Genomic DNA, 14,023 nt, shown 5'->3' with positions numbered 1-14,023 from the left:
ACTTAACTACTCGGCCACGGGGCCGGCCCCTCTCCTACTATTTTATTTATGAGCTTGTGAAGTGTATGCACCAAATTGATTAAAATAGTGAATTAATTGAATTGTTCTTTATTTTGAGATTCCCCATATGATAGTCTGTGGTGAAAGAGTACGCAGATATGTTTTTGAAGCAGCAGCAGCAGTGTAGCTAAGTGATGAAGAAAGAATATAGACTTTAAAGTCAGGCTATATTCAGATTATAACTGTCTCATTAGCTAAGTTACTTCTAACTAGTGATCTAACCTCTCTCAGCCCATGTTTCCATAAGTAAAATGGGGATAAGAATAGTACCTATCTCAGAGCTTTTGAGATGTTTAAATGAGAAATTTTATGCACACACACACTTAACACAGTGCCTGGTACTAGTAGGGACTTAGTGAAAAAATATATTTTTTCTTTTTTGACAAGAAGGCCTTTAACCTATAAAATAATTTAAACTTACTTGCATAGATGTTTTGTATATTGCAAACTATCATAATCATGTCAGAGCTAAAACTCCAGATCCAGGGCTATTTTCTCTATTTTTGAGGGTTAAATAAATCATGTAACTTCCCTGGGTCTTAGTTTATGGGAGTGGATTAGTTGAAATCGATGGTCCATTCTAGGAATAATTTAAATAGCATTAAAAAAGATAAATTGTTTAAATCGGGAAGTAAAATTTGCAGTCTTTGGCACATTGCAGGTGCTTGATAAATGTTTGACCTGAAGAATAGAGTGCTTTGTAAATAGACTGTTTAAAAGTGGGATTAGAGCACTTAGTTTAGTCAAGTAGGTGTGAGTATATTCCCAGGATTTAAAAAGACAAGGTTATAATTGATCTTCAGGTGGTGTAATCTGTACTATCAGAAAACTGATGTTTTTATTGCATTCAACTAAGTGTTTCCTAAAATGTGAGATTTGGAGTACTATGAAACTCAGGATGAGTTAAGTTTGAAGGTTAAAGAACAATAAATTGCATACCAAAAAAATTATTCCCCTTAAATTTCTGTGTCAGTCCTGAATGAGTTAAAAGAAGTTTCAGTTTGGTACTAGCATTCCTTTTTAATCGTTGCTAATCATTCTTACCACAGAGCAGGCCTCAGAGCTTTCTGTAGGTAACAGTATCTACAGCTAGCTGATGGTGATTACTATAGTTTTTAACCGTTTATTTTAAAATTTTAATACAAAATAGTGTATATACAAAAGCACTCCTATCCTAAGTATTTAGCCCAGTGAATTTTCAACAATTCAATATACTCTTTTAGCTGGTATCTGGACCAAGAAACAGAGCATTTACCATCACTCCAGAAACCCCTTATATGCCCCCTGTCAGTTACTACCCATATCCTGACCCCCTCCCCACAAGGGAAGCACCAACTTCTAAAAGAATAGATTTATTTTTGTCTGTTTTTGTACTTGATATAAGTGGAATCATACAGTCTGTAGTCTTTTATTCCTGGCTTCTTGTACTCGACCTTATGGTTGTGAGGGTCATCTATATTATTTTGTGTAGTTGTAGTTCGTTTATTCTCATTGCTATATGGCGATCTGTTGTGTGACTAAGCATGGTTTACTGATCTATTTTATTTATTTTTTGGATTATCTTTTATTTATTGGACATGATGCTGTTTTTCCATGTATATAGTAATATACATTTTCCTGTTAAAATAGATTTAAGTAAAGGATCACTTTCAATTAAATAATTAAATCAAATTAATAATTAAATTAAAATATTACATAATAGCCAAGGTAGAACAAAGTTGGCACCAGCTTGTGAAGATGACACATGAAAGACTGAAGTTTGGAAATACTGGTTGTTTTTATTGTTTCCCAAAGTGTTTTCTGCAGGCTAATCTTTAGTTTTTTGTTTGGTTTTTTTTTTTTTTTAGATTGGCACCTGAGCTAACATTTGTTACCACTCTTCTTTTTTTTTTTTTTCCTTTCCCTGGAAGCCCCCCAGTACATAGTCATATATTCTAGTTGCGGGTCCCTCTAGTTCTGTCATGTGGGACGCCACTGCAGCATGGCCTGATGAGCGGTGCCATGTCCACTCCCAGGATCCAAACTGGTGAAACACTGGGCCGCCGAAGCAGAGTGCGTGAACTTAAACACTCAGCCTTGGAGCTGGCCCCTAACCTTAAGTTTTTAGACAAAGTATTTAGACAAATAATACCCTAGAGTCAGAAATAGTCCTTAAGAAAATCACATTTCAATTTTTCTCATTCTTTGTTGATCAGGCATCTTTCTGATCTCTATATATTAGGTAAGAATTATTATGAGTTAATATTTTATATTTCTTCTTTTTTCTTTATTTCCTAGAAGATACAGCAACCCATATTATTATACAGGAACAGGATTGTTTTTTGAGAGTTTTTTTGTGTGAGGAAGATTGAGCCAACCTCTGTTGCCAATCTCCCTCTTTTTGCTTGAGGAAGATTGTTGCTGAGCTAACATCTGTGCCAATCTTCCTCTCTTTTATGTGGGATGCTGCCACAACATTGTTGATGAGTGGTGCTAGGTCTGCGCCCAGGATCCAAACCTGTGAACCCCAGGCCATCAAAGTGGAGTGTGCAAACTTAACCACTATGCCACTGGGCCAGCCCCCAAGACTTTTTTCTTTTAAATCATCTAAACCATTTAGTTTTACTTTAAAAGTTTCACCAGTTCTGCCCAGCTTGCCGATATCCTCAGTTAAATATTGAAATGTCTAGGTGCTTTGTTAGGAATACTATGGAGTTCCTTACCTGGAGGAGCAGATCTGTATTATTCATTCAGTAATTCAGCAGATATTTACTGAGCACTTACTATGGGCTGGGTTAGTATGGTTCTTAGTGCTGGGCTAAACCACTGAACAAAAATCCTTGCTTCCTGGAGCTTATATTTTAACAGGACATGGGGTAGGTGAGACAGACAGTAAAACTTAAAATGTATGTCTGCTGTTGATAAGTGCTATGGAGATGGGTGTGTCAAGTGTATATGTTGGGGTGGGTATTAAAATTTTAATACAGGAACGCTTCACAGAGAAGTTATTACAATCATGTACTGCATAACGGCATTTCAGTCAAGGACAGACCACATAAACGATCGTAATCTCATAAGACTAGTACCATATAGCCTGGGTATGTAGTAGGCTGTACCATCTAGGTTTGTGTAAGTACACTCTGTGATGTCACACAATGTTAAGTGAGTCATGACCATACTGAGCAAATCTTGAGGACATAAGGGCAATGAGTGATGAATTTATCTGAGGGAAGGGGCTTCCATACAAGAGGGGACAGCAGGAGCAGAGGCTCTTAGGCAAGAGCATACCTGCATAAACCAGGGAATAACAAGGAAGCCAATGGCTGGAGTAAAGTTGGAGTGGAGTAAGGGGGCAAATAGTGATGCAGATGTCGAGATAATAGGATTTTGGGGGAAGGGCAGTACGCAGTCCCATGATAAGGACTTGAAGAACTTCACCTTTTATGTGAGCAAAAGAGGAAGTGAACAGCAGTGCTTTAGTGTAGAACTGATGTTACTCACAGTTGATGGTATAAGAGGCAGCCCAGCACAGCAGAGCAGCTGAGTGTGGACATGGGCCGGATTGCCTGAGTGCAAATTCTGGCTCCAGTTGGCCGCTGTAACCTGGGCAGGTTACTTAACTTCTCTGTGCCTCAGTTTCCCCATCTATAAAACGAGAATAATATTGCCTGCTTTATAGGATTGTTGTAAGGATTCAGTGAGATTCAATGAGAATAAAGCGTTTCGAATAGTACCTTACACATAGTAAATTATATATTTGTTAAAGAAACATTTGGTATTTGGTTAACTATTAATTATCTGGATAGATATAAAAGAACTGAATATATAAACAATGTGACCCAGGTGATCCCCTAGTTGTTTATATTTGGCTGAGACGGGCGCTCAGATGACTTCCTCTATTTTCAGTTTTAGCCCCCTTTTTTTGGTAAATTGAGTCTACCTCTTTTAGTCTCTAATAATTACTAAAATATATTCCAGTATTAGTGATGAAGTTGTTAAAAATTTTAGGCTGTTTAATATCTTTACATATAGTCTGACCTTAGAAAGGAATCTGTCTTAAAGTTTGCTGTAGTGTAATACAGACTGTAGAAAGAAACTCAGTGTCTTATAGTAGTATTTTAGGACCGCTCATCTACTTTTGCCCCAATACAAATGTTAATACATTTCAGAGTCACTGCTAGTCGGATTGAAGCAAACCTCCCAGATGATTCTAAAGACACATGGAAGAAGAGGGGGAATGTGGAGTATGTGGTACTTCTTGACTGGTTTAGTTCTACAAAAGATTTACAACTTGGAACAACTCTACGGAGTCTGAAAGATGCACTTTACAAGGTTAGCAAGTTTCCTTGTTAGTTTACTGTAATTATAAACCTTCTCTGGTTGTTAGAAAGATATATTGGCTAGTTGTTTATCTTAAGGACAAGAAGATCCATCATGCTTGGATTGTAGATTTTTTTATAATTCAGACTTAAAAGACTAGTTTTGTTTTGTTTTTTGTTGAGGAAGATTAGCCGTGAGCTAACATCTGTGCCAGTCTTCCTCCAGTTTGTATGTGGGTTGCCACCACAATATGGCTGATGAGTGGTGTAGGTTTGTGCCCAGGATCTGAACCTGCGAACCCAGGCTGCCAAAGTGGAGCACACTGAACTCACCCAGTAGGCCACAGGGCTGACCCCCTAAAAGACTAGTTTTGAATCACCAAATAACAATTAACTGATCTATATAAAGTAGGATATTAGAATTTTCAGAAATATAAATTGTCTGAAAAAAGTATTATTTTTTGTTTTAAGAATTAGACTAGGAAACATAAAGGCAAAGGAGGACATCACTAAGGAAAAAAAGATGGATAGATTTGATTTCATAAAGAAAAACTTAGATGTGAAAAAATACCGTAACATTAGAAGGCAGAAGACAAACAGAAAAATATTTGCAACAAATATGGCAGTGATTTAGAACACCTAAAATCTGAAGAGCTTTTGCAAATAAATAAGAAAACTACTTCAGATAAAGTGATAAATTAAATAGTGGACAGAAGTAGATCTGAACAGAAGAGGAAATGCAAGTGACAGAAACATAAAGTGCTCAACTTTACCAGGAATCAGAGAAATGCAAATTAAGACAATAAATGCCATTTTCACTGATCAAATTAACAAAGAGAAAAAATAATACTTGGTTAGTTTGTTAAATTGTTAAACAGTGATAGCACTGAATGCTCGTGAGCGTGTGATAAGAATAAAACTCAGTTCTGCTAGTAGGAGGGCCAAATTGTTAGAGCCTTGCCTTCCCGGAGGGCAGTCTTAAAGGCCTTAAAACAATTCATGCCTTAAAATAGGGAATCCAGAGATATACCCAAAGTATAGGTCAATATGTGAAACTGCCAATATTCAACTAGTTTTGACCTACGAGAGTGGCCATTTCATGAAGTTCAGCCTAAGATATATGAAAGTTTAGTGTGTGGTAAAGATGACATAAGAAGTCAGTGAGGAAAAGATGGATTGAAATGAATGGTTTGGGGACAGCTGGCTAGCCAGTAAGTAAAAGAAGGTGGATCCCTACCTTATTTCCTAGACCACACTAGACTCCAAATGAGTCAAAGATATAAATATGTTGATTGAAACAATGAACTATTAGGAAGAAGCCTTGGTAGATATTTTTATTATGCTGATCCTAAACCAAGATGCCGTAAAGAAAGATCGATGTATTTGTGCTAAAAATACCGTAAATAATGTAAAAATCAATCAGGAAAAATATTTGTAACATAGATGATAAAGACCTCTTTTCCCTAATACTCAGAGTACATTCACTGTTTATTAAGAAAATAGCAGTTTGTTTTCAGGCATAAGAAACATAGAAAAAATGGGCAAGGATGAGATTAGTTAAGTCATGGAGTATAAATGGTTAGTAAACATAAAAAGATGTTCAACTTCGCTAATAAATGCCAATTAAAAGAATATACCATTTTATGTCCACCAGTTTGGTAAAAGTTATGAAGATTTATAACGGGCATTCTCCTACACTGTTGGTAAGTGTACAGATTGGTATTGTCTTTTTGAAGGGCGATTTGGCAACTTCTACCAGACTTTCAAATCAGCAGTTCTACTCCTAGGAAATTATCCTACACAAACACCCAAATATGTTTTTTTAAAGGTCATTTCAAGGATTAGCAATAAATGCCTTAAAATGTTCATGTGCCTTGGCTCAGCAACTCCACTTCTGGGAATTTTCCCTAATGGAGTTGACTGAGTGTGTGCATGTCTAAGGAACTTCAGTGTTTATCTCATCATTGTTTATAATTAGGGGGAAAAATAACCATAAGTGTTCAATTGATTCAATTTTGGTGTGTGTGTGTATAAACTAGAATATTATCTGGTCATTGCAAATGATGACATAGCTCTCTATTAGTGAAAGATATTCATATAAGAGAAAAGCAGCATCATGAAAGTTTCATAGTCTTGTAAAAGTAAAATTTAGGAAGTATGTATCTACATAGAAAACTAGAAGAATAAACTCTAAAATGTTAAAGTGGTATGTCTGGATGGTAGAGTTGTGGATGATTTTTATTGTATGTTAACGTATGTTGTTATTTTTCTCCTAAGATCACTTGTATGATTTTTAAAATCTGATCTATCCATTTGTTTCATTTAATGCTGAATTTTGAATTAGGCTCTCATTTTTTTTTTACCATTTAGAAGATGAATCTTGTCTTCAAGGGAGCAATCTTAAAATTCAGGTTTGTTGTGTTTTTAGCTGTCATGAGATTGCTGCCATGTCAGAATTACTATTTCCTTATTTTATAGTGGGAAAGTAAAACTGTCCTGCGTAATGAGCCTTTGGTTTTAGAAGGAGGCTATGAAAACTGGCTCCTTTGTTATCCCCAGTACACAACAAATGCTAAAGTCACTCCACCCCCACGAGGCAAGAATGAAGAGGTGTCTATCTCATGTATGTATGTGAAATTTTTATTTAAAATTACTTTGGTAAAATAAACTTTAAAAGAAATTATTTATGTGCTTGGGGTAATATTCTTGGTTGTGTGTGCATTTGTCCTAGTAGACAGCAGTTTGTTTTCAGGCATAAAAACACAAGATGTCCACAGCCTGGAAATTAATGTTTAGTTCCTTAAGATTTTGTGCTTGTCACTTCATTTGGTTTGCATTTAACTATCACATATAATGTGCATGATATATGTAAGTACTGTTTATGAGGTTTGCTGTTCTTTCAAAAATACTATTCTTTTGGGGATTTTAGTGGATTTTACTTATCCCTCACTGGAAGAATCAGTTCCTTCTAAACCTACTGCCCAGATGCCACCTCCTCCTGTAGAAGTAGATGAGAATATAGAATTGATAAATGAACAAGATGAAAGAATGGGACCACTGAATGTATCAACTCCAGTTGAACCACTTGCTGCTTCTAAATCTGATGTTTCATCCATAATTCAGCCAGTGCCTATTGTAAAAAACGTTCCACAGGTATGTTCTTGATTTTCTTTTAACTTTTTTCTCTCTTTTCTTTTAATGTTATATTAAATATATAGTATAGAAATTAAGTTTTATATATAACCTTTAATATTTTAGAAAGAAAAATATCAATGAGAAGAATCTATATGTTTTGGTAACTTTTTTGCTATAAAACTTTATTATAATTCAGTCCTATTGCCACAGCAGTGTTAGAATAGATAGCAAAGGATTTCAAACCCAGCTGGCAGTCCACACCAATAAAAGATTGTATTACCACTGTAGACTTGAACAACACTTTCAGATTTTTTTGGACTGTAATTTAACCATGGACTGTAATTTAACCAATAGTATTTTTCCAAATAGTTTGGCTTATAGATGATAAATATGTGATGTTAGCATTTTGGTTTTGAAATAATACTTTAGTTTCATTTCCTTAGAATTTGACACATAAATAACAGGCATGTTTTAACAATAGTTATTTAATAGATTTTAAATAACTAAGGTGTTACAGTAAAAAATTGCAGCTTTTTCCTCTTCATTAGATTTTATTTAAAAGAAGGTTACCTACATTCTCCCCTATGCATTTTTCAATAAGATTATTTTAGCATTTATTTTTAATTTTTTTTCTCAGCTATATTTAAACAATATTTCACATTTGGAGTGGATGACATTTGATTTGTGGAGCAGGCTATGCATAGAAAATTGTCATTTTTTTAATTATAAAATGAGGTGGTTCATTTCTTCATTTTTTTAAGGTCTTTTAATATTCCAGATTAAATCTTAAGACTAAATAATATTTGACTAAACAAGTTTTCTTAAAATGTAAATTTAAGAAATTCTAAAAAGAGCTCACGTTATTGCATTTCCTTTCAACTTAACGTGTTATCTGAACCCTGGTCCTTTTGTGACTTTCTGAGATATGTGCAGTTTGTCAAACATATTTCGAGGATTTTCTGTATGAAAGACAACCTGAAGGTTTACAGAGGTGATTAAGCCATGGATTCTGTCTGATGTTTGAAAGTAGAGACCTTGTACAAAATCAGCCATAGTGGAAGGCAGAATATCACAATTGCTTTAATAGTCACTGGAGCACAAAGCAAGGAGAGAAATTCTGACGTTAGGGTATGAGAGGTCTTCATTGGAGTAGGTAGTATTTTTATCTGGGCTTTAAGAGTTCAGTAGGATTTGAGGATGTAAGAGACAAGTAGAAAATTGTGTGACTAAAGACACAAAACATGCTCTGGGATCAGTGAGTAGTTTTGACTTGTTTGAACACAGTTCTCTGTTGGAGAGAGGTGAGTGTGATGGTAGGTAAGATTGGAAAGCTGGAAAAAGTCATCAGGAGAGACCTAGATCAAATTGGAATTTTATAGGCACAAGGAAACCATTAAAGAATTTTAAACTTGAAAATAATGTAATCATGGCTGTGCTTTTAAGCTTAGAGAAAAGTGGATTGGGTTACCAAAATGTGGACGGAAACATTTATTTTCATTCCTGTCCATCTTTTATTGTTAACCTCATCCTCATGGTGGTTCCTCCCGCTTTATTCTCAAATGTAGAAAAGGAGAGGAGGGATTAAATTCTTTTAAAAAGTAAGGAGGCAAAACGAGAAGTGAGGAGCAAAGGAATGATTTCTTCTTTACTAACTTCTTCCTACGGCATTGTTTTCTACTGGAAAAATACACAGTTCATTTTGTAAGAACACTGTGAGGTTGTTACTGGCAGATATTTCTGTATGTTCTCATTTTTGTTTCAGTAAACGGTATTCTGAAGAAATGATGTTACGGTCACTTCTAACAATTTTGTAGGGTTAGTGTGCTGTTAAATTAAGGTAATAAACGTTTAACTCGTTAAATCGGGAATTTAGATAGTTTATTACTCAACTTGCAGTTAGTATCTTATCTCTTCCGAAAGTTGTTATGGAATATTTTATTCATTCCCTCAGCAACATATTTATTTACTGTGTGTCAGGCACAACCTCTACCCTCCTGGAACTTATATCCTAGGAGGGAAGAAAGATTTTAAACAAATTATTATAGTTACTTAATCAGAATCCCGATAAGTACTATGAGAGAAAACAATAGGGTATAATGAGGCCAGCCTGGTGGCATAGTGGTTAAGTTCATGTGCTCCACTTTAGCAGCTCAGGGTTCACAGGTTCAGATCCCGGGTGTGGACCTACACACCACTTATCAAGCTGTGGTGTGGCAGCATCCCACATACAAAATGGAGGAGGATTGGCACAGATGTTAGCTCAGAGACAATCTTCTTGAGGCAAAAAGGGGAAGATTGGCAACAGATGTTAGCTCAGGGCCAATCTTCCTCACTAAAAAAAGAAAGAATAGGGTATAATGAGAGCATATATCAGGAGACTTGGCTAGTTTTAGGGATCAGGGAAGTCTTTTCTAAGGGAAAGATTATTTAAGTGAATACGTAATGTTGTGGTGAGCAATACCTAGAGGAACAGCTGGTATAAAGGCCTGAGTTGGGAAGGAACATGGCATCTTTGAGGAATTTTTTAAAAATGCAGGTTTGGTTGGTGTGTAGGATACTATGAGATAAGACTGGAGAAATAGGCAGAGGTGAGACAACACAGGGCCACACAGACCGTGTTAAGGATTTTAGATGTAATCTGAGTGGCTATTTAAAACAGGGTTTTCAGTAGGTGAGGAAGATGATCAGATTTTTGTTTCTAAATGATTACTCTGGCTACAGTGTGGAGAAATAGATTTAAAAGGAGGCAAGAGAAGAAATGGGACAACTAGTTGGAAGCTGTGTGGAGAGGACATTGGCAGACTTGGTTGGTGGTAATGGAGATGGAGGGACAGATGCAGGAGGAAAATTACACTGCAGAAGAGCAGGGAAAGAACACATGAAACTCTCACTTTTCTGATTCTAGCAGCTATTTGGATAGTGGTTACCTCCCTGCAATAAGGTCCACGTTTCGGGGGGGAATCATGAATTCAGCTTTGGTGCATTAGGTTTGTGGCATATGTGAGACACTCATATGGAGATACTGAGTAGGCAGTTGGATGTGTGGAAATGGAACTTATGTCAGGTATGCCCAGGTCTAGGTTTTATATTTTAGAATGAACTCTTCTGTCTACAGAACACATTAGGGTGTATTAAAAGTGTGGAATTAAGAGGAAGTAAGTGCCAAGTGCCTTATGGGAAATCTTGACATTGAGTGATTTACAAATAGATGTTCTGGCAGATGTTGTCTCCACAAAGTGATGGTTCTTTTATCACAACTTGGTTTCAAGAACTGAGGATACGTTCCTGGATTTTGACAAAAGTATGATTTGCTCTGTTTTTGTTGATATAGATTGATCGTACTAAAAAACCAGCAATCAAATTGCCTGAAGAGCATAGAATAAAATCTGAAAGTACAGATCATGAGCAACAGTCTCCTCAGGATGGAAAAATTGTTCCTGATCGTTCCACAAAGCCAGTATTTCCCCCTCCAACTGCCATGTTAACAGATGAAGAAAAAGCTCGTATTCATGCAGAAACTGCTCTTCTAATGGAGAAAAACAAACAAGAAAAAGAGCTTCGAGAAAGGCAGCAAGAGGAACAGAAAGAGAAACTGAGGAAGGAAGAACAAGAACAGAAAGCCAGAAAGAAGCAAGAAGCTGAAGAAAATGAAATCACAGAGAAGCAACAAAAAGTAAAGGAAGAAATGGAAAAGAGAGAAAGTGAGCAGGCCAAAAAAGAAGATAGAGAAACCTCAGCAAAGAGGGGCAGAGACATAACAGGAGTAAAAAGACAAAGTAAAAGTGAACATGAAACTACTGATGCCAAGAAGTCTGTGGAAGACAGGGGGAAAAGGTGTCCAACCCCAGAAGTACAGAAAAAGTCAATGGGAGAAATGCCCCATGCCTCCATGACAGGAGAGTCCAGTTCAGGCAAGGTAAGCAGAAACGCACAGTGCAGACTGCCAACTGAGTGAGATCAGATGTGTATACGGAGATGACACAGTAGCACTCCATAAACAGGGCAGACATTTTAGGTCATTTTCTAGGGGGTGAGAGATCTGCACTGACCCATCTACGTTTGCACAGTACTCTTCTTTGATTGATTAGGAATGGAACTGCTTTCCATGTCAATAAAATGCAACGTATTTTTAATAAGTGAGATAAATAGCTGCATTCTTCATTTCTATGTTTGATGTATGATCATCAAAAGACTAGAGTGAAGGGGGCTGGCCCCGCGGCCGAGTGGTTAAGTTCACGCGCTCCGCTGCAGGCGGCCCAGTGTTTCGTTGGTTCAAATCCTGGGCGCGGACATGACACTGCTCATCAGACCACGCTGAGGCGGCGTCCCACATACCACAACTAGAAGGACCCACAACGAAGAATATGCAACTATGTACCGGGGGGGCTTTGGGGAGTAAAAGGAAAAAATAAAATCTTTAAAAAAAAAAAAAAGACTAGAGTGAAATACATTCTTTCTCTCAGTAGGGAGGAATTAGGTACCAAATATTTATGTAATAGAGTTTGTTTCTCCTTAGAATGTGTCCAAAATCAGTGACATCTAAATGGCCCAACATTTATCTTTGTGTATAGTGATTTTTCTTGTCAGATCTATGTCATTTTGTTTGTTGCTTCATCTAATCAATAATATTGACAATACCCCCATTAATGTTGCCTTTTTCTTTCCTTGGCTATTCCCCAAAGTTGATTCGTTTATTTTTTTTTTTAAGATTTTTAAAATTTTTTCCTTTTTCTCCCAAAGCCCCCCAGTACATAGTTGTGTATTTTTAGTTGTGGGTCCTTCTGGTTGTGGCATGTGGGATGCTGCTTCAGCATGGCTTGATGAGCGGTGCCATGTCCACACCCAGGATTCGAACTGGTGAAACCCTGGGCTGCCGAAGCAGAGCACGTGAACTTAACCACTGGGCCACGGGGCCAGCCCCCCAAAGTTGATTCTTATAATTGAGTGCTAAGTAAGTTTTTATAATAGCAGGAACAGTTATAGCCCTTAGTACATACATGTACATGGAAATGTGTTTTTGGTAGTGTGAAAATGACTTCTGATGGAAAGCGAAATACCTTCTTTACAGGATGTCAGTTTCTATACTTCTTAAGCAGCAGTTCAGGCATATACCAAAATAAACAATTCATATTAATGCTGCACTCATCCAGGAAACACTTACCTGGTGACCTTAGCTATCAAAAATATAGCTCTCGTGCAAAAACCTTCTAAACACCCAAAATTAGGGACGTGAAGCTCATGTACTAAAACTCTCTAACTTTATTCATAGGAGAATCAGAACTTATAAGCTCTTACAATTTAAATATTATTCATTGAGTGGCTACTATATGCCAAGAATTCTTCCTATATTATCTTAATATTTCTCCTAATGATAATCCTATGAGGTATTCAATTTACAAATGAAATTGAAGCTTGGAGATAAGTAATTTGCCTAAGATCTCATATGCAGTGAGGGTCCAAAGCCCTTCCTTTCCATCTTGCCACACTTAGAGGCAGGCAGTCGTAAGAACTTAAAACATTCATCTTTCTAGGGTCATTTAGTGTACGTGCCAAATGTCCCTACAAATCTAAATAGCCCAGCCTGAGATCATCACATATGGTTTTTGATGTTTTCTATAATGTAGCACATTGAAAAAAAGTTAAGATTTCATTTGTTGTATGCTCCTCTTAAAAGTAGGTAAAATATGTATTTTATTTTGGAATATATATTATTAAAATCACAAATTTTTAAAAGTTTATACTTTAGTTATTTTTTAAATAAAATATAAAATTAAACTGAATTTTTAAAAGAACCCATGATAGGTTCCAAGAAGATATAAAATGGATTTTGCACTTTTGAATATTGCTCTGTAGAAATTTTATAATCTCTTTATTCTCTTTAATATGTTAATTTGTTTGGAGCACGGCCACTTTCAAGGTAACCAAAATCATATGAGATTTGAATAAAAGGATAATGTTTAAAAGAGGCCATGGCTAGTGTACACTCATGACCAGCGTCTTACGCTTTGCGGTGTGTGAGGGCTCAGTGCTTCACAGTCCACTGTGATTTGCATCTTTATTTACCCCGCTGATTCATCAACATTTCTTAGTTCTTTATCTTTAGTGTTAGGAAATCCAGTATGGGCTCTACTACATTTAATTGAAAGTATCTATTTTAACAATAAAATCAAATTAACTTTTCAGAGGCCTCATTTTTTTTCTCCTTGTATTACATTTTCAGTCTCATAGATTTGTTTGTATTAGACAGTGATAGGTAGATTTATATTAGGAGAAAGTTAAAAGTTTTGTTTCACTTCTGAAATTTTAATAATTTTATAGCCTGTTAAGATTAAAGGACAACCAGAAAGTGGAATTCTAAAGACTGGAACTTTTAGAGAGAATACAGAGGACACCGAAAGAAATAAAGTAAGTAGTTCTCTGGGTAGCAGAAAAACGTGGATTATAACCATGTGGTTATCTTTACCATGCTGTCATCCTTCATCTTAAGATCTACTCTCCGAGGGAAATTTTGCTGTCTTGGGTAGCTGTTT

At 36.2% G+C, this 14,023-nt stretch overlaps 1 protein-coding gene across 2 annotated transcripts in view; it reads left to right on the top strand.

Annotated features, from left to right (window-relative positions):
- USP8 (ubiquitin specific peptidase 8) overlaps positions 1–14,023 on the top strand; it is a 54,583-nt gene that overhangs the window by 25,421 nt on the left and 15,139 nt on the right. Inside the window, exons 8-12 of one of the 2 annotated variants that reach the window (XM_008513846.2) lie at positions 4,209–4,371; positions 6,837–6,981; positions 7,288–7,511; positions 10,825–11,409; positions 13,812–13,898. In XM_008513846.2, coding sequence (XP_008512068.1) covers positions 4,209–4,371; positions 6,837–6,981; positions 7,288–7,511; positions 10,825–11,409; positions 13,812–13,898 — 1,204 coding nt within the window. The remainder of the gene's footprint in view (positions 1–4,208; positions 4,372–6,836; positions 6,982–7,287; positions 7,512–10,824; positions 11,410–13,811; positions 13,899–14,023) is intronic. The other variant, XM_008513847.2, reaches the window with a different exon arrangement.

Source organism: Equus przewalskii, chromosome 1, assembly GCF_037783145.1.
Source record: "Equus przewalskii isolate Varuska chromosome 1, EquPr2, whole genome shotgun sequence".
NCBI classification, from domain to species: Eukaryota; Metazoa; Chordata; class Mammalia; order Perissodactyla; family Equidae; genus Equus; species Equus przewalskii.
This window is presented reverse-complemented; position numbering and strand designations above follow the sequence as displayed.